General features: G+C 40.9%; 1 protein-coding gene across 2 annotated transcripts; it reads left to right on the forward strand.

Annotated features, from left to right (window-relative positions):
* The first annotated feature begins 5,643 nt into the window (after positions 1-5,643).
* On the forward strand, positions 5,644-19,119 carry MEIG1 (meiosis/spermiogenesis associated 1). Of its 2 annotated transcripts, XM_053665828.1 has the most exons (4): positions 5,644-5,754; positions 12,110-12,182; positions 14,310-14,476; positions 18,704-19,119. In XM_053665828.1, exons 3-4 carry the CDS (start codon positions 14,339-14,341, stop codon positions 18,830-18,832), a joined length of 267 nt encoding a protein of 88 aa, XP_053521803.1. In that variant the 5' UTR covers positions 5,644-5,754; positions 12,110-12,182; positions 14,310-14,338; the 3' UTR covers positions 18,833-19,119. The 2 variants fall into 2 exon arrangements, with proteins under 2 accessions (XP_053521803.1, XP_036997192.1); XM_037141297.2 differs by lacking the exon at positions 12,110-12,182 and having other exon boundaries at positions 18,704-19,118.
* Positions 19,120-20,413: the final 1,294 nt, after the last annotated feature.

Raw genomic sequence — 20,413 nt, forward strand, 5'->3', positions numbered from 1 at the left:
GTTATATTTTTTGAGAATTGCATAAAACAAACAGAAAATGTGGTAGAATGATGGGACAATGGTCTGGAATTTGTTAAGCACCAAAACAACTCTATGTAAAGATTTGTTAAAGTATTAAGATTCACCAAATTGTCACAATGGCATTTGTCACTCCCTTTCTAGTAATTCTCTGACACCAGAATATTAATAAAAACAAAAAACTCACTTTTAACGCTTTGTGCATAGCACAGTGACAAGCCTTGCAATGGTTACATAGGTAACTCAGGTGCACATTCGAGTAGTGATCAGAGACAACAAGTTTGAAGAACGTTCTAAATGAATGTTTCCACAGGGACACAAAGTAATATAGGAATAAATCCAGGAACAACTGAGTTCTCACCAGGGGAATCAAGAATCAGAATGCCACCCTCTGAGAATATCAACATGTTCCTGCAGCCATGCTACTTAAGAGTTCTGTTCAAATACAGATCCTTAGGAAATGTGTTTTTTTTTTTTTAAGGAGGAAGTGGTGGAGGACAGAAAAGAAAAGAAAATAATGGTGGTGGTGATAGAGAGGCATAGATACCATGGTTATTAATTTAAGTAGAGCACTCTGCTAATATACTATTGCCAACACCTTTGATTCAGTATAAGATGGTTTGTCTTAAAACAAAGGAGGGCTATTGCATTGGCTAGGTTGTTTATACCTAAAAGACAAATTCTGCAGTGGGCCTGGTAGCTGGGTTCACAGACAGGGTGGCTTAACCAACAGAAACTTATTTTCTCACAGCTCTGGGAGCTGAAAATCAGAGATCAACATGTCAGCAAATTTGATTTCTCTCTCCTTCAGCTATCCAGCTTCTTGCTGTGTCCTCAAATGGTCTTTTTCTCTGGATGCTCACGCCGCTGTATCTCTCCCTCTGACAAGGACATCAGTCCTATTGGATTAGGGCCCTGCCCTTATGAGATTATTTAACCTTAATTATCTCTTTAAAGGACCTATATCCAAACCCAGTCATACCGAGGATGAGAGCTTTAATATATAAATTATAGGGGAACACCATTCAGTCTATAACAGTGTTTTTGTCCAATTTACCCCTTATTATAGACATAGTCCTTAGACTAAGGATTAGGGGCCCACTCCACTCCAGTATGACGTGTCTGAACTAATTACATCTGCAACAACCCTATTTCCAAGTTCGGTCATATTCTGAGGTACTGAGGGTTAGGACTTTAACGCATGGGTGGGTGAGAGGGAGCACAGTTTAAGTCATAACAAAAAGCAATGTAAAATAATGTACACAATGTGTATTTTATTAAGTTTTTAATATAAAAATAAGGTACTATGCTTACCACTAAGGATGAACAAGTTTAAGTTTCAAAACATACTATATAAATTATAAGGTTTAACTGCAGGTAGCATTCTTCAGTTTTGTGATTCCCCCCCTTCCATGTTCTGATTTCTGTTTCCGAAGATGTTGAAAGGATATTTGGCTTAGAACTAGCAGAGAAATGTATGGATTCATTCAAGTTAATATTTCAAAACAGATAGCTCAGGGACTAGGAATCTAGTCACTGGATTTTGAAGGCCCAGTTAGAGCCACTACAATTTGTGACATCTTGGTTAAGTTAAACTCCCTATAACTCAGTTTTCTCATTTGTAAAATAGAGATAATAGATAAAGTCTCCCAGAGAATAGATCGGTGCCCATGGGGGAGAGATGGGCCAGTAAGCCAGCACAAGCAGAATAAGGGAACTGAGGCAGATAGTTAAACAAGCAGTTTGCAACCAACTAGTAAATCCTATCTTCCTTAAGCCACGGACACTTAAGAGTAAATGCTTTACACTTCTCCCCAACCGGAGGGTAAATAACTTAAATCACCCCACTCAGGGAGATTGACAGCAGGAATCCAATTACTGCCATTTGCCAAACACACCCAAGGACAGATGAATTTAAGGGAATAAATCTCATTTTTGTGCGTCAGCATAAAGCTGATGAATATCCTACTGAGATCCTCCCTAGGATCCTCCCTAAGGTCTCCACTTTTAAAAGCTTTTAGAAGGAGTCCCAGCGCATGGTCTCCCTCCCAGGAGCACACCCGCACCTTACCCTCCCCTACTTCTTCCTCCACACGCGTTCATGTCCTAAACTCTGAGGGACTCCACCAGGCTTAGAACCAGGGAGAGATGAGCAGCAGCAGCTCATCCTGGGCTAACCGCCTGGCCCTGTCCCCAAGGCTCCCTTTTCTCTGACTTCTTAGTGAGCTAAAGCAGCCCTGCCAAGGCTCATTTCCCTTCCTAGTCCCTCCTGCTGCTTCTTTTATCCCAGGCCCTTCCTTGCTTCACTGCCCCGAGTTTTAATAAACATTCTCTAAAACTCACCTGGACTCCTGTTGTGAAATCTTTCCTGCATGAAATCAAGAACCTGGCCCTAGGCAGACCCGCTCAGGGCAAAGCCCCCTTTCCGGTAACGGGAGGGAGGAATTGGGTGGAGGTGATCAAAAGGTACTGATTTCCACTTACAAAATGAACAAGTTTTGGAGATGAAATGCACAGCCTGGTGGCTATGTTTGACAACAGTAAATTGTATCTGTGGGTTTGAGAGTTGCTGAGAGAGTAGATCTTAAAGTTCTCATCACAAGAAAACAAAATCGAAACTATATGAGGTGATGGATGTTAACTAAACTTATTGTGGTAGTCATTTGGAGATATATAGATAATTAGATAGATAGGTAGATAGATAGATATATCAAGTCATTACTTGTATACCTTAAACTGATATAATATTATGTGTCAATTGTATCTCAAAACTAGGGGCAAAGAATGAGTCGGTGATACAACCGAAACAACATGGATGTATCTCAAAATAGTTATGCTGAGTGAAAGAAGACAGATAAAAGAAGAGTACATGTGGTATTATTCCATTTATATAACATTATTAAAAATGTGAGCTGACCAAAAGGACATAAAGCAAATCAGCAGTTGTCTGAAGGAACAAGGAAACAAGTTCATTAACTTGATTATGGTGATGGTTTCACAGGTGTACACATATGTCAAAACTTACCAAATTATATGCTGTTAAATATGTTCTTTTTTGCATTTCAATTAGAGATCAATAGGTTTGTGAAAACATGTTTGCAGTAATGTATAGGAGAATGGTAACGAAGTAAACAAGATCATCAAGGATATTCTTTTTCTACAGGGGCTGATGGATTAAGAAGACATATGTGGCCAACTCACATAATAGAAGGTGGTTTCTTAAAACCACAGTGTACACTTATTTTGCAATAGTTACCTCTCCTCTCCACCACCTTTACCTCTTCTCACCTGCTACCCTCAAGACTCTGATTGATTAAAAAAACATTATTATCAACTGGGAAAAGGAAGGAAGGAAGGAAGGAAGGAAGGAAGGAAGGAAGGAAGGAAGGAAGGAAGGAAGGAAGGAAGGAAGGAAGGAAGGAGAACTAACTAAAGCCCTGGAAGATAATAAGTATTCAATAAATATTAGCTTTTGTCAATTATTGGTCATCTACTAAGTGTCAGGTACTGTGCTTGAACCTGGAAGTACATAAAACAATTAGCTAGGGCATACTAAGAGCTCACAGTCTAGCAGAAAGAGAAACCCATAGAAAAAAAGCTTTTACAGTGCTCTTAATGGAAGTGTGCTCAAGATGTAGTGTCGAGACCAAGGAGAGAACTCAATTCTGCAAGAAAGGGCCATCAGAAAAACTGAACAGAGAAGATAAATTTGAGTTCAGCATCCAGGCCCTTGAACAGTGGAAGTCCCTGGAATGAGCTTTCATTCACTCTGGACACTGAAAATAGTTCCCTTTAACTAAAGTGTTGGGCTCAGAAGAGTTGAAATAATAGGGACTTAATAAGGGTAGTCAGGGCTAAATCAGATAAGGGACCAGACCATGAGGGCCTGTCCACCAAGCCAAAAAGTTTAAACTTTAACTTGAGTGGCAGTGGGCAGCCTGGGTAGTTTGAAAAAGGGGAGTGACATGTTAGATTAGAACAATATTTCTCAAAATGTGGACCCTGGAAGAGCATCAGCAACCATATTGGAGAATCTGTTAGAAATTTAAATTTTCTTCCCCAGCCCAGACCTACTAAATGAGAAGGGAAAAAAAAAATCAATATTGTAATTACTGTTTGTAATAATAAAAAAATATAAAAATTAAAAAAAAAAATTTAAAAAAGAAAAAAAAAAGATAAGGTAACTGTAGTTAAGTAACTAACACAAGGTTATATTGCTAGTAGTAGAACCCAGTTTCAAATCCAAGGTCATGCCACAGACTCCATGCTATTAGTCACTATGGTATACTGCTTCCATGGTGTCATAGTGGCACAGGTGGTGGCGGTAAAACATACTCATTCAATATGTATTGCTTTAGCATTGACTGTGTGCCAGGCACTGTTCTAGGAGTTTCATTAATAACATTTCTGTCTTTATGGAATTACATTCCATAACATTTCTGTCTTTATGTAGAAAAAAACAAACACTAGAAGACAGTGAGGAGAACAGAGAACATGATGGAAGAGTGAAATGAAGAAATAGGGAGGGGCAAGTCAAGATATTAAAAAAGACTCAAAGATGAGGAACTCAGACAAAGAGATAACAGGAGGAAGACCACTCCAGGCAGAGGGAGCAGCTACAAATAAGGCCCCAATGTGGGGACTACTCCAAGCACAACCAGGAGGCCAGTGTGGCTAGAGAGGAGTGCTCCAGGGCTACAGAGCAAGGAAGGTGTGACAATCTTGTAGGGCTTCAATGTCCTTGTAGAGACTGTTTTTTCAGTCTGTAAGATGGAGAACCATTGCAGGATTGTGAGCAGAAGAGAAGGTTGACTTATTTTTTAAACAAATCTCACTGACTGTTGTATTGAGAATGGACAGTCTACAGGGATCAAGAGAGATATGTTGAGGGCTATTGTAATAACCAGAGCGGATAAAATGATGGTGGCTTGGACTTGGGTGGCAGCAGTAAAGCCAACAGGTTTTGCTGAAGGATGGATGTGGAGGGTTAAGAGAAAGTGTGAACTCTGGGAGCCATCTGTTGAAAGCGGAAGATTGTGTTAGGGGCAGATGTGGGAGTGGAGGCTCTGGAGGGGGTTGTTTTGGATAACCAAGTGGATACTGGATATGCAAGTCTAGCGTTCAGAGAGAGATCTGAAAATCTGAGGAAATAAATTGAAAGATGTAAGTGAACAGACTATTTGAAATATAATAATGCAGGTAATACCAGAAAAAATAAAGCTGTAGATGTCTTTTATTATAGGTGTACTAATTGTCAGGCATTATTCAGGATCCTGTACATTGGTTCAATTAATGCCAACAAAATGAGAAAGAATGTAAGACAAAAGCACAGGTATTTACTATCAGGGATCCGAATAGCCAGTAGTTCTGTTCTCTAATCCACTGTTTCAGGGAATTCTGTCCAGGTTTTAAGATGCAGCCAAAAAACACCTGTCCGTCTCCACCTCTTCTTAGGGTTGACAGTCCAAAGGTCCCTCCCACACTGGGATCGACTGGAATTCCTCCTCTTTCAACCTCCACAGCCGCGTCCAATCCTCGGGCTTGCGCACCCAGACCGGTTTGCGGGGGGCGGGGCTTGGATGAGCCGGGCGCTACTGCAGGTTGCTAGGAGACAGAAGGGTTTCCAAAGCCACGACTGTAGGACTCTCGCTGCCCAGCCCTCTGATCCCGAGTGGGGAACAAAAGCACCTCTGCGCTCTCCTGCGAGCTCCAGGCGGGGTGTCCCACTCTCTCCAGGTCGGCTAAGCGGGGGTGACTTTGGAGAGCTGGACGAGGGTGGGTGGGAGCTTTGCTGAGGGAACAATACCTAACTGCCCCGCCCCTGAGCGCCCCGGGTAGAGCCGCTAAGCCCAGGCTCCGCCCCTTCCGCTTCTAATCGGTTCAGAGGCTTGGCCCGCTCGCTTTCCTGTTTAATGAGGATCTTACTTGCTTTCTGGAGGTTCGGATTCCGATATCCCAGTAGTTTCCCAGCCACCCCTCGCCCCCTTTGGCTTTAGGGGCCGTGATTCTAGGGCTTCCTCCGAGAGTTCCTGCCGCGGGTCAATCACTGGATCCCCAGGTTTTTTTAAACTGTATTTTGATTTACAATATTGCAGTTGTCCCCATTTTTTCCTCCTTTGTCTACCTCCACCCAGCCTTCGCTCCCCCTGCCACCACACTGTTGTCTCTGTCTATGGGTTATGCATATATGATCGCATGTGGAATCTAAGGAACAAAATTACCTAACAAAAGAGAAACAGAGGCGTGGACACATGGAACAGGCTGGCAGCTGTCAGAGGGGAGGGACAACGGGGACTGGATGAAAGCAAGTGAAAGGATTAGCTGAAGAATATACATGGATCCCCAATTTTTAGAATACCTCTTCAATGTCAGCCTTTCCTGGGCGGATTTTTTAACATCCCCACCTGAGGACGTTTTTTCATTGCTTTCCAAGAGAGAGGAACATCAATGTGAGAGAAAAACATCAATTGGTTGCCTCCTCTCTGGGTCTCCACCAGGGATGGTACTTAAAAGATCAGCATGTGCCCTGGCTGGAATAGAACCCACGACCTTTTGGTTTGGGGGATGACTGTACAACCAACTGAAGGCACTGGCCAGGGCCAGGCAGATTTTATCTTACACACATAACTAACTGGTGATTTCTGGCAAAAAAAAAAGTGAGGCACCGGAGAAGACAAGTTAATCATTTGTGTGGGTGTGCGGGCAGGAATGGAGTGGCTTTGGGCTGACAAATGCAAGTTACCACATTGTGGTTCACCTGTACCGTGAACCACAAAGGCCTATTTTGTGAACCAATTTTGTTTTTCAGCTGAACACCCAAACACTCTGGAAGGGAAGTGTGAGGACTTTAGAGACTGTCCAATGAGACTTTTTCAAGGTTCAGAAAACTGAGGCCCAGGGATTTTGATTGACTTGACTGAGCTACATGCTAGTTGACAGACCCTGTGCCATATCCTGCTGTGTCTGGGAGCAGGAAAAAATAAATAAAAGGGGGAAAGAAATGGAAGATTACGGATACTAATGCTGTTGAAGTTTTAATCCACTAGAAGTAAAAGCACTTTTCAGAACCAAAAAAGGGGTTTTTCACAGAAGGGAGTTTGAGGTGACTGGTGACATCAAAGTCTTCTTTTAGATTAGATCAAACCTTTGGTTGTTATGGATTCGATGTTGCTACCCATGTAAATCCTAATACTGTTTAATAAAATTTGATTTTCAAAAACTGGAAAGTCAGGCATTGCCATTTCCTGGTCGTGCAGGTACAACAGTATCATAGAGATCAAATATATTTTATATAAAATATTTTTGACAAGACTGTCAGCAGTTAAATTTCAAAGTGCTGAATGTTACTAGCAGCATTAATACTGCCACTCAATTTTCCAGAATCAATGAAACATTTAATCAATAAGTTGTAAGTTGATCTTTGAAGTTTCATTCTGTTTTTAGTAAGTAGAAAGTTATGAGAGACAAAAAAGAGAAAGAAATATCTTTCTTTTTGCACCACAACTACAGAATAGTTACAGTAGCCACTAGGGTTTGTTGTGATGAAATGTGTTCATGATTCCTTTAGCTATTTGGGGAAAACAAAGTTTTAAGATGCCTGATACGTCTACAAGAGGTGTATTTCTCTTGAGAAAAATGGCAGTCTCCCTAGTAGTTCAACTAAATACAGCGTATTTTCTCCTCTTGTAGTAAATGTAGCTTTTTCTCCACATCTAATCAGTTGCCAGATCCTTTCAACTCTTCATGATATATCTTGTGTTTGTTTTTTGTTTGTTTGTTTTTAATTTCCCCCCTTTTATTTGCTCTCACCTGGACATGTCAATGATTTTACAATTGATCTCTTCACATGTACTTTCTGAGTTTGAGCTTTTGAGAAACAATGTGATTATACATCCATGCCAGTTGCTTGCTTCTGAGGCACAAAAGATTTAGTGAGTCTCAGTTGGTTAAGAACAATGGAATATAAGGGTGGCTTAGGAAGGTATGTTTTCTTGCTTATCCATTGGTATAGAGATCCCTTTGCCCTTCTTAGGTGGCCTGCAAGTGGACACATATGTTTTACATCATGCTGTTAGTCTGTAACATACCTATACCCACTCTCTCCAGCATTGGCTTTTATTTTTTTATTTTTCAGTTATAGTTTATATTCAATAATTTTTACTAGTTTCAAGTATACAGCTTGCAGTACTTCCAGTACTCACCTGGTACCATATATAGTTATTACAATATAATTTACTATATTCCCTATGTGTACTTCACATCCTCAGGACTATTTTTTAACTACCAATTTGTACTGCTTCTCAATCCCTTCATCTCTTTCGCCCAGTCGCCCAATCTTCCTCCTCTCTGGCAACCATCAGTCAGTTTGAAACAGAAAAATTTGCATTCTTGCTGCCTGTCATTACTAGAACCAATAAGTAGAGGCAATGATTGAATCTTTATGGGCGCTTCATTCAGATGCGAATGATCAGAGAAGATGGTGGGTTGTATACCTACAAGCCATCTTAATATTTCATTACGATTAATATTTAGGTTGGCTTAATATTTCAAGCCAACTTTTTTATAAAGAAAAGGTTAGGTAAGGGTTTGGAAAAATGTTTAATCAGGTAAGAATTAGAGTCTGGCATGATTTTCCTAGTATTTCATTATATGCTAATCAACAGTTCTTTATCTGCATAAAGTATGTTCCCTCCTTGGAACACAGAGGCTTGCAGACTCCCTGGGGCACAAAGGTTGAACTGTTTGTCAGCCTCCTAGAGGTGCATAGATCCTTGTAGTTCTGGAATAATAGCTTTCCACACACATTTATCACTTAAGCCTGTCAGCTATAACTACAACTAAAATCTTTAACTCTTGAGTCCCTCTGTCATCTTCTCTGTATCTATGAATCTGCTTCTATTTTGCTATTTAGATCCCACATATAAGTGAAAGGTTATTTCACTTAGCATAATACTCTCCACATTTTACTTTTACTTTTTTTTTAAATTTTATTTACTTGTCTTTAGAGAGAGGGGAGTGGTGAGAGAAAGAGAGGGAGAGAAACATTGATGCAAGAGAAAAACATTGATCAGTTGCCTCTTGTATGCACCCCAACCTGGACTAAACCTGGACCTGACCTGGAATCAAACTGTCAACCTTTCAGTTTGTGAGATGTCTGGGCCAGCTATTACTTTTAAATCCACATATTTATAGCTCTTAGAAATTGCAGCATAAATGGAAACAGTCGTACTATAGATGCACACAAGATTTAGATACACATATAAGACTTGCTTTATTTGTGGTATAGGCTGAAAAGATGTTCATCCCCCTTAAGGTTGCTCCTTAGAAATTAATCTTTGGGCTTCTGCTTTTAAATATATACAATCTTCATAGAAAATCATTCTACACTTTGCTAAAAGATGGAAATTTCTCTAACACAGTTCTTATCAACACTCTTCATTCTTCAATATAGGAATAAAGAAATAATAATAATAAAGGAATAATAAAGAAATTTCATTTCCTAAAATGCAAGGTCCTACACAAGTTGATCTAAACCTAATATTTCAATAGTCTTCCACAAATCCTTTTTGGAACAAGACAAGATATAAATACATCAATGAACAAACAGTTTACCAACCTTTCTTTGCAAAGGCCTCCATCCTATATGTAGAACATTGTAAGCCCTCTTCTATTTCTGCAACTCTCTTTTTCTCATAATGCCCTCTTCCAATGCCCACTCACATTTTTATGTCTTTGCTTTAAAAATTAGGTTGAGCCCTGGCTGGGTGGCTAAGTTGGTTGGAGTGTTGTCCCATACCAAAAGGCTGCAGGTTCGATGCCTGGTCAGGGCGTATATAGGAGGCAACCAACTGATGTTTCCCTCCCTCCCTTTCTCCCTCCTTCCCTCCCTCTTTAAAATCGATAAACATATCCTCGGATGAGGATTTTTTAAAAAGGAACTAGGTTCAAATTCACCTTTTCCTTCAAGTATTTCTGACTGCCTCAATCCATAATATAACTCTTACTGTGGTTCGAGTCTCTGTACTGATTGTAACCTTTGTTCTCTGTCTCTCCTTCCTGTCATTCCCCAAGTTTTAATAAGTCCCTTGTCACTGTGTCCAAGAATTACTCAGCCATTGGAAGTTTTTTTTTTTTTTTTTAAGATTTTATTTGTTTATTTTAGGCGGGGGGGAGAGGAGACAGAAAGAGAGGGAGAGAAACACTGACGGGTGAGAGAAACACGGATCGGCTGCCTCCCGCACACCCCCAACCAGAGGACCTGGGCCCATAACCCAGTCCTGTGCCCTGACTGGGAATCAAACCTGAGGCCTTTCTATTTGCAGGATGACACCCAACCCACTGAGCAGCAACAGTCATGGCTGGGAGTTTTTATTATTTTTTTTATCCAGATGGCCAGACTTCTGAGCGTTAATGGCACATTACTCATTCTTCACTGAAAAATTGTCCCTTACATCACTTGCATTAAGGTCTTAATCACCTCAATCATAGAGGGTCAGCAAAGCAACTAGGCATCACCCTTTTATTCCCTTGCCCTCCATCATCCCAGAACTTTCTCCTTAGAATGTAGCCATGGTAGGTTTCAGAGGAGGGGGTTTTGCATCAGTTTCACTGTTGCCACCAATCTGCATTACCACCATATTGAAAATGTTAACAACAGGCATAGAATGCTGAAAGGAGCCATACACAGATACCACTTGGGTAAATCAAACAAGATTTATCTAAATAAACACAAGGAAGTTGACCCATTTAGAGTACCCAATAGAGAAACTGCTTGATAATATTAGATAGATGTATGAGATTATAGTACCCTCATGTGCAGTTTTCCTGTGGACACATGCCAAGTCTGAGAGAGCAAGGGTCCCATCAGATCTCCTACGTTTCAGAGTTGCATGATGTCCTGTGCAAAGGTGCACTTGGATCTGAACATCTTATCTGTCATTCTCAATCTCATCAGTTATCTTAGCTTATGCTAACACTAACACATTCATAAGTTAATTCCCATGAGCTATAACAAAAGCTTTTTATCCATATGGCTTTGGGAATGTGAAGTCTGCCAAAACTTTTGAGCTGACACAGGCCCATTCTGTGTAAGATTTATGGTCCCGTAGCAACTTCTGTTTGCACTTTTTCCTATATTGCCCAGGGTTTGTTACCTAGTAGTGTCACATATATTTGTATAAAATTTATATAATCAAATAAGTAATATGTTGTATACGTTTTGCACCTGTAATGCCTAACTTACTATGCTGCATTTACAAATGTTATTTTGAGGCCCTGGTTGGGCATCTCAGCTGGTTAGAGCACCATCCCAATACAACCAGGTTTGCAGGTTTGTTCCTGATCAGGGCACATGTAAGTATCAACCAACGAATGCATAAATAAGTGGAACAACGAATTGATGTTTCTCTCTCTCCCTTCTTCTCTCTCTCTTTAAAAAAATTAATTAAAATAAAATAAGTACCTTTTAAAAGATAAAAATGTCACTTTATCAAGCATTGTTGAACAGTTACTGAGTTTCAGGCTCTCAAGTAAATGTTGGAAATACAAATAGGCTATGACTGCATCTGTGGCCTGCAAGGAATTCAGCATTTTAGCAAGTCAGACTGTAGCAGCCATGACAATGCACTTCTCGGCACTCCCGACAAAAGAGAACCTCCTACTCCCTGCAGTGACCTGACTACCCCCTTGGCTTTGGGATCTAAGGCAGCATTTGAGCTGAGGTCAAGCTCTCTTCCATTAGCTCTCAGTCATTGGTGGTGGTACTAGGCCTGACCATCTTTACCTAAAGCAAGGGTCCTCCACAGGAATTCTTTGTGCCGCATTTCCCCATTGGCCGGACCAAGCCTTTCACAGGGCTGCCCCAAAGTCTGAAGCTCTTCCCACTCAATTCTACTCCTTCTCTTTTTCGATTCACAGGTATCAGGGTGCATCCTGATGTAAAAGCTTTTTCTGCAGATTCCTGCTCCTTCTTTCCTTATGTTTCATAAACTTTACCCCTGATAAATTTCTTTTCAGAGTACCCAAACTGATAACACACAGAAACACAAAATAACTACAGCAGTCTCCCTTTAACTGAAGTTTTGCTTTCCAGGTTTTCAGTTACCCACAGTCAACCATGGTCTGGAAATAGGAGATGGAAAATTCCAGAACAAACAATTCATAAGGTATAAATTGCATGCTATCTGAGTAGCATCATAAAATCTCATGTTGACCCATGACTGGTATGGCTCAGTTGGTTGAATACTGTCCTGCAAAGCAAAACGTAACCAGTTTGATTCCTGGTCAGGGCCTGGGTTGCAGGCTGGGTCCCCTGTTGGGGCACCAATGAGAATCAACTAATCCATGTCTCTCTCTCACATCAATGTTTCCCTCTCTTTCTCCCTCCCTTCCCCTCTCTCTGAAAATAAATAATAAATTAAGTCTTTTAAAAAATCACTTAGTACAATCTCTCACTCACCTGCTCCACCGTAGCCAGTATGTGAAGCATCTCTTTGTCTACTGTCACCGCACTGTCCCTGCTGCCTCCCCCTTAGTCGCCTGGTAGCCATACGGGTTATCAGACCAGTAACCAGAGAGCGGGAGAGAGGCCACACTTATGTAACTTCGATCACAGTGTATTGTTATAATTGTTCTCTTTTATGATTAGGTACTGTCCATTTCTCACTATGCCTAACTTATAAATTAAATGTTATCATAGGTGTGTATGTATAGGAAAAAACACTATGTATAGGGTTTGGTATGTCCAGTTTTCAGTCATCCATTGGGGGTCTGGGAAGCATCTCCATGGATTGGGGGGACAACTAATATAACTATTTTTTTCTGGTGTTGCTCACTAATACATCATATTTATTCTTTTCTCCTTTTTGAGACCCTCTTCACCCATTATATAAAAATGTAGCATTTTAATTTTTTTTAAAGATTTTATTTATTTATCTTTAGAAGGGAAGGGAAGGAGAGAAGGAGAGAAACATCAATGTGTGGTTGCCTCGTGTGTCCCCTGCTGGGAACTGGCCTGCAACCCAGGCATGTGCCCTGACTGGGAATCGAACCGCGATCGTGTGGTTGGTAGGCCCACACTCAATCCATTGAGCTACACCAGCCAGGGCTAAAAAACGTAACATTTTTATATGTATAGTTGACATGATTTTTTTGTTTGAAAAATGACAAAAGGTTACATAGATGACCTTTAGGAAAGTGCTTTTTGAATGAACATGAATAAAGCAAAAATGACTTGGATATAACAAAGTGAAGATTGTACCACTACTTTTAAGAGTTTTGTGCTCTACCAGCTGAGCTAGCCAGGCGCCTTTACCACTGCTTCTAGAAAATGTGCTTCATCTGTAAAAGAAACATAAGTAATAGAGCCACTGAATTCATATAAAAACCTGACTAGTTTTTGAAAATGTACTTAACATAGTGAATTAGCACCTTTTCCCCTTTCCTGTTCTTAGTACCTTTTCCCCTATGGAATCGTGTATGTTAATGGGCCGTTGGGCTGTAGCATGTGTCCAGCCCACTTGTCCGCCTTATCTATCGAGCATGGTGTGCAGTGATGAAACCGTGAGCCTCCCCCGCAAATGAATAGAATTGAAGGACAAGGGTTTCACTGAAATACGGTTTAGCTACTGTTTTGTCAGGTATTCCAAATTGTACATAAATTCATACAATGACATAACAATGTATTGCCTTAAAATGCAACGTGAACCTGAACCCAAATTAATAAATAAAGATTGAGGTTTTAAAAATGTCAGATATTACCAATACCTTCCTTTTGTTTGGTCTAGTCAATATGTGTTGGTATGCACATTGCAAAAAATGTAAAAACAATACTAATGATATATCCACTTAGGTAAGAACTGTGTGACTCAGATAACTTCATTTCAGTTCATTTAAATCTGGAGTTAAGTCCAAACAACTTCAGATTGTTAAATAAGTAATGTAATAAAAATCTAGATGAAGTAGGAGGAAACATATGACCAATTAACTTATATTGAATTTATTGGGGTGACATTAGTTAAACAGGCTCAAGTGTACAGTTCTCTTATCCACCAGCTGTATATTGCATCATATGTTCACCACCCAAAGTCAAGTTTCCTTTGGTCATCATTTATCTCCTTTTACCCTCTTCTTTCTCTCTCTGGCCCCTTTTCCCTCTGGCAGTCACCATACCATTGTCTGTGGGATTCTCAACTCTCTTAATTATTTTTAAATACAAATTTTGTTGATTCTTAAAGGAACTTTCACATTGTCACTGTTATGTCATCTATTAATTTTGTTTTAATATCTTTCAGAATCAATCAGTAATAAGACCTTTGCAGCCATGGCGAGTTCTGATGTGAAACCAAAATCAATAAGTCGTGCCAAAAAATGGTCAGAAGAGATAGAAAATCTGTACAGATTTCAACAAGCAGGATATCGGGATGAAATTGAATATAAGCAAGTGAAACAAGTTTCTATGGTAAGTTTTATGCCTCTGAACACCTGAGCTCAAAATGAGTTTGTTACATGGTAAAAAGTATGAAAACAAAACAAAGAACCAGAGAATAACTGAAAGGGAATTCTTCTCCAACTCTCTCATTTTATTCAAGAGAAGACTAAGCCTGGAAGTGACTTTCAGGCAGACTGGGGGGAAAGGTGGTTCCGCAGCACACAAAGAGCTGATTTTCTAGCTTTTATTGAACAACTATGCTCTGTTAAATGCCAGTTTCTTTTTCATCTTGACCAGGAATTGTAAAAGGGTTAAATTCTGTTTGCTATGGTTATTACAGTTGACAAAAAAACATTAGAAGACAACTCCTGACGCTGGTTATGCTTCCCAGGCTTTCTTGAGGGATTAGAGACATGACTTCGCTGTACAAAGACCAGATCAGAATGCAGGCCCCAGTGCATAGTGGGCTTTGTAAATAATTCATTGACCAGATACTAGGAGACGGAGCTTTTAAGAATATTAGAGAATGTGATATGTAGTATTCATAAATATGTTTGCATGCTCTGATTTGGGTTACAACAAAATTTATTATTAACTTATTTATTTAGTATTTACTCTCCATTTAAAAAAAAAAGTTTTCACCTGAGGACAACCTTATTGATTTCTGACTTTTAGAGAGAAGGGAAGGGAGGGAGAGAGGGAAAGAAGAGAAACACAGATGGGTGAGCAAAACATCAATTGGCTGCCTCTCGTAGGTGTCCCTAAGTAGGAACTAAATCCACAGCCTGGGCTTGTGCCATGACCAGGGACTGAAATGTGACCTTTTGGTGTGAGGGACGATGCTACAACCATCTGAGCCACACTGGCCAGGGCTATACTCCATTTTTTTACACTAATTCCCGTGTGGATTTTTCAGATCTCTATATTCTTTTCCTTCAATCTACTCTTTGATCTCTACTGAGCATAGATGGAACTGGAGAGTATTATGCCAAGTGAAATGAGTCAGTTGTGAAAGACAAATACCATATGATCTCGCCTTTGACTGGGACATAATCAACAAAACAAACAAGCAAGCAAAATAGAACCAGAGACTTGGAAATAAAGAACAAACTGACAGTGACCAGAGGGGAGCGGGGGAGGGGTAACAGGGGAAGGAGGAGGAGAGGAAAACAAAGGAACACGAGTAGAGGACTCATGGGCATGGACGATGGGGGGATGACTGTAGGAGTGGGGGTGACGGGGCAGGGGGGAGCAATGGGCAAAAAGATGGGACAACTGTAACTGAACGCAATAAAAAAAATAGGGAAAGGAACTGGAGGCATTACAGAGCTAAAATGTAATAGACTCTTTAATTTAATGGACATTAATCTGACAGACAGTAGGGCTGGTGAGGAATGAAATTATAAACATAGATCAAATGAAGATTTGATGACTAAGATATTCATGTGTACTCGTCCCTCAGTGTCCCAGGGGCTGGTTTCAGGACCCCTCAGGATACCCAAACTCATGGATGCTCAAGTCCTTATATAAATTGGTATTTGCATATGCCTATATTTTCTGATAGGGTATAGCAGGGTGTACCTATACGTCACTTTATCTGTGTGGATTCAGTGCAGTACTTGGCATATGGCAAATTCAAGTTTTGCTTTTTGGGACTCTGAGATTTTTTTCAAATATTTTCACTGAGTGGTTGGTTGAATCCGCAGATCAAAGCCGGCAGATACAGGGAGCCAGTGGTGCCAACCTTCTGACATCCAACATTTTCCTCTGTCCCCATGACCCAAAGGTGTCGCATTATTGTTGCACCGATGGCTTTTAAACAAATGCAACACAAGCATGAAAATTTTAATGCTGTTCAGAAATAGGCTTCATACCTTGCCTTAAGATTGGGATGCCCCTAAAAGGTACAGAAGATCCAGGATCATAATGACAGGGTCATACAGGCACAGCTGCACCTATATCCCCACAGCCAATACTGTTGTAACTGAGGTAAAAGCAGATCTAAGGGGACAATAAGGACATCCTTAAAGCGGAAGCCCCCAAAAGCATCTAAGAAGGGTGTGTGTGTGTGTGTGTGTGTGTGTGTGTGTGTGTGTGTGAGAGAGAGAGAGGAAACAACAACCTTATTCGCTCTGTGACTTGGCGACGATGAAGAGGTTCTGCGTTTCCTGACAGTAGTGTATGCTTATTAAGCACCTACCATGTGCAAATTTCTGTGCCAAGCGCTTTCAGAAATAAAAAATATAAGCACACACCTTACCTCAAGAAATTTATCAGGCCAGCGGGAAGAGTACAGGACCTGTGACCTGGCCCTCCCCCCCGCTAGTGGGGTAATCCCAAACAACGTTCTTTGATTTCACTGAGCTCAACTGCAAAATGGTTATGGCGGTGCCTCTGTGAGACAGTCACAGCAAACAAATGGAAGCATGGGGTTCAGGTGCCTGACAGTGTAGTGCTCAGTGATCATTTGTTGAGTGAATGAACAGGAAGTGTTTAATGAATGACAGTTTTTATTATTCTTATATCTTGAAGAAGATTGAGAATGACAAGAACAAGAAAACCTTACACAAAGCCAAAAGATAGGCCTTAAAAAAAAAAGCACAGGAATTCAGAGGAAGATAAGTGTCCCTTCCTCTGGGGATCATCCTTCAAAAATACTTCATGCCCCCGGAGGCATTTGCAGTGGGCCGTAAAGGATGGATAGGGCCGGGGCTGAAGGCTTGTCTTGAGTGGCACGTGCCAGCAGCCCGAAGGGTGGGAGCAGAGTTCTTAGTCCCTGCCTGAGGCGCTCACCCTCATGGGCAATGTTAGTGTCGCTGCTCTCCCTGCCTCAGGGGAATTGGACTTCAGGACCATGCCACTCGTGCCTATATTCTCTCAGAGGTGAAGGATTTCTAGATTGAGTGGGAGTGACTAAGTGAAAAACCGAGAAGAAAAAAATTATGGAACAGCAAAGATATTGATGAGTGCAGAACCAACGTAGCTGTTTGGAGGCTGTGTCCCATAGGAGGTGGCTATGGGCATCCTGTGGAAGCAGCAGTGTATGTACTGTTTCCTCCCTGCATGAGATGCTGTTCGAGACCCTAGCAAATGAAAACGAACCTGCTACTGGCCCCAAGAGGAAGAGAGCTGTGATGGTGCCTTGAGAACACCTTCCTTTCTCTGCCGAGGGCAGTGGAAGCTTCCAAAGGCAGGCCTGATCTAAGTGACGGAATTTACGACTTACAATGTATATGTCAGAGAGCCTGCCAAGGCTCACATATGCTGCCACCTACTTTTGCTGCTTCATAAATAAATGAGACAACAGAAGAAAATGAAAACGTGCTGTTGGAAATAAAGGATATATATTCCTTTATATTAATATTCCTCTGGAAAATTAGGATTTATAAGAGGGGACTATGACAAAGTGAAGCTGCCTATACAGATAGATGGTGTTGAAGAACAGGATTGGGTTTCTCTAGACCATGAAACCTGAATAACAGGTTTTTGACAATGAGAGTACATCTCACAAAATCCAGTAAAAAAAAATATCCAAGAAACACACTGACCTGATTAAGAGGCCATAACATGAGTCTGAGAGGAATAGGAGAAAAGTGTCCAAACTCGATCAGGCCAAACAATAAAGAAAGCCAACCAATAAGCCGTACGAGAAAGAATAATGGTGGGAGGTAAGAAAAGGTTGCTGAGGACTATATCACGACCTCAAATTTCTATCAAAAACTGAGTGTCAAGGTAAACTTGAAATACAGGTGTGAGGAAACACCCATGGCCCATAGATACAGTGAGTCAGGCTGCTTCATTTAATCACCCTCGCCCCTCAATAGGCAGCTGCGGGTGCTTTAAGAAGGGGGTCCGGGCTTTGCACTAATTTCTTCTGGGGTGTTGCTTTTCGAAGTTAGGAAGTAAAAACATTTGAAATCATCTGTAAACATAAGAATGAACTTTAGACTATTTTAAAAATAAAGTTTAGAGCATTGTAAACAGAAGAATACAATTTACAGTATCTTGGCCACTCAGTAGAAATTTAAATCTAAAAATTGGAATCCAGAGAGAAGCACTAAATTAGTTGTTTTGCCGTAAAAGGATGCAACTTAAGGTTATGTGTTTGGGGGGGTGTAATACTCTCTAAGAGCTCAAGTATTTTAATTTTATACTTTACCTTTTCGATGTGAGTTATACTTTTAACTGTTTGACAGCAAAATATTATATAAAATAAAACCACATGACAATGTTTGTATTTTGGTTTTTGACACGTAGGTAGATCGTTGGCCAGAGACAGGCTACGTGAAGAAACTCCAGAGAAGGGACAACACCTTCTATTACTATGACAAACAGAGGGAATGCAAGGACAAGGAAGTCCACAAAGTGAAAATTTACGCCTACTAGGCCTTTGTTCTTTGTGCTACTCGTCATAACCTTTTAAGATTTCATCGCTAATGCTACATCATGTAAATGTCATTTTACAAAATAATTCAAGATGCAGACTTCCATGGAATGTTCTGAAACACAGAAACCATGAAACTTGGTACTTATTAACCATTCTGTTCTACCTAAAATATAACAGCAGAAGCATTAAAGTTGTACCTGTCTTGGTCCTGTGCTTTTGATGACTTTAACTGTGGTAAAATACCATCATGCACAGGAAAAAGCTCCATTGGAAACCCTTCCCCTGGTCAGGCACATTCTGTACAGGCTATCGCTCTACCCGCACATCCCTCAGTGGTCACCGCTTTACAAGCCCATCACTTTATACTGTCAGATCTGCATTTTGCAGCCTGAGGGCTTCTCTTGCCTTCAGGAGTCCTTTGCCTCTTGCTGAGTAGATCCCAAATGCCAAGTTATGATGCCCCTTGGGAGCAACCCTCTGCCAATGACCAACCAAAGGGGAGGAGGTGGATAAATGCCCAGCAATCTGGCACCTCGGGGGGAATCCATCCCAGGTGTATGTTTTACACCAACACCCAGTTTCCCCAGCAGAACTAAGCTTCAGTCACCTGAAGCTGTATCTGACCTGGCAACATCCACCATCGGTTGTCTCCCTTCCCTGCAGGTTCCCCCAGGCCTGCCAGGGGTTCTTACTCTCCTGACTCAATCCCTTATATTTGACATCTTATCCCAGGGTTGACTTCTGGGCCCCACACCTGGACAACTTTGCTCCAGTGCTGCCCAGAATCGCTGCAAAAGCAGCCTAAGTGCTAATGCGTGAGGAAGGCAATAATTAACCTGTAAGATGTGAAGGGTCCCCCCCAAATTAGTGACTCGAGTGCTTTCAGATTAAATGGGTAAAATATATCCTTTTTACTTAATTCTTTTGTCACTGATTTTTTTTAAATTCATTACCATTTACAAGTTATGACCTTTCATAGATTTTTTTGTAGAGGGGACTTGTATCCATCAATTCATTCAACTTTGGCTCCAGAACTATGCCCACATGAAGATTCGTTTTCCCAACTCAAAGTGGTCCTCCTTCAGCACTTTTTCTCTCCGAACAAACAAATCATTAGATTTGTTTGGCAAGCCTCTCTTACACCTTCTCCAATGTTTGAGATCATCTCCAAAGACATCCAGATCCTTACCCCGGAACCTGTGGATGTGGTACCTTAACATGGCAAAACAAACAAACATGCAGACACAATTAAGTTAAAGAACCTGAAAGGGCAAAACTGTCCTGGAACATCTGGGTGGGGCTAATGGAATCACTTCCATTGGTGATGGAATCGGAGGTCTGAGGGATGCAAGGAAGGAGCCAAGTGCCAAAGAATGCATCAGACCTTTAAAAGCTGGAAAAGGCAAGAAAACTGATTTTTTTCTAGATCATGAGAAGGAAGACAGCCCTAACAATACCTTGTTTTCCAGGTTTCTGGCCTCTGGAACTTAGAGAGAATAAATTCATACTGTTCCCTGTGTGGTAGTTTGTTACAACAGCAATAGGAAGCATACACAGATGGAGCAGACAGCCATCTATAG

This window comes from Artibeus jamaicensis, unplaced genomic scaffold (assembly GCF_021234435.1).
Source record: "Artibeus jamaicensis isolate MK-2021 breed Jamaican fruit bat unplaced genomic scaffold, CSHL_Jam_final contig_426, whole genome shotgun sequence".
Lineage (NCBI taxonomy): Eukaryota > Metazoa > Chordata > Mammalia > Chiroptera > Phyllostomidae > Artibeus > Artibeus jamaicensis.

Excerpts from the sequence above, each read along its gene's own strand:
- MEIG1 (XM_053665828.1), top strand. The coding sequence starts at position 14,339 with ATGGCGAGTTCTGATGTGAAACCAAAATCAATAAGTCGTGCCAAAAAA. Across the intron at positions 14,477-18,703 it reads AAGTGAAACAAGTTTCTATG|GTAGATCGTTGGCCAGAGAC; the intron begins GTAAGTTTTATG and ends TTTGACACGTAG.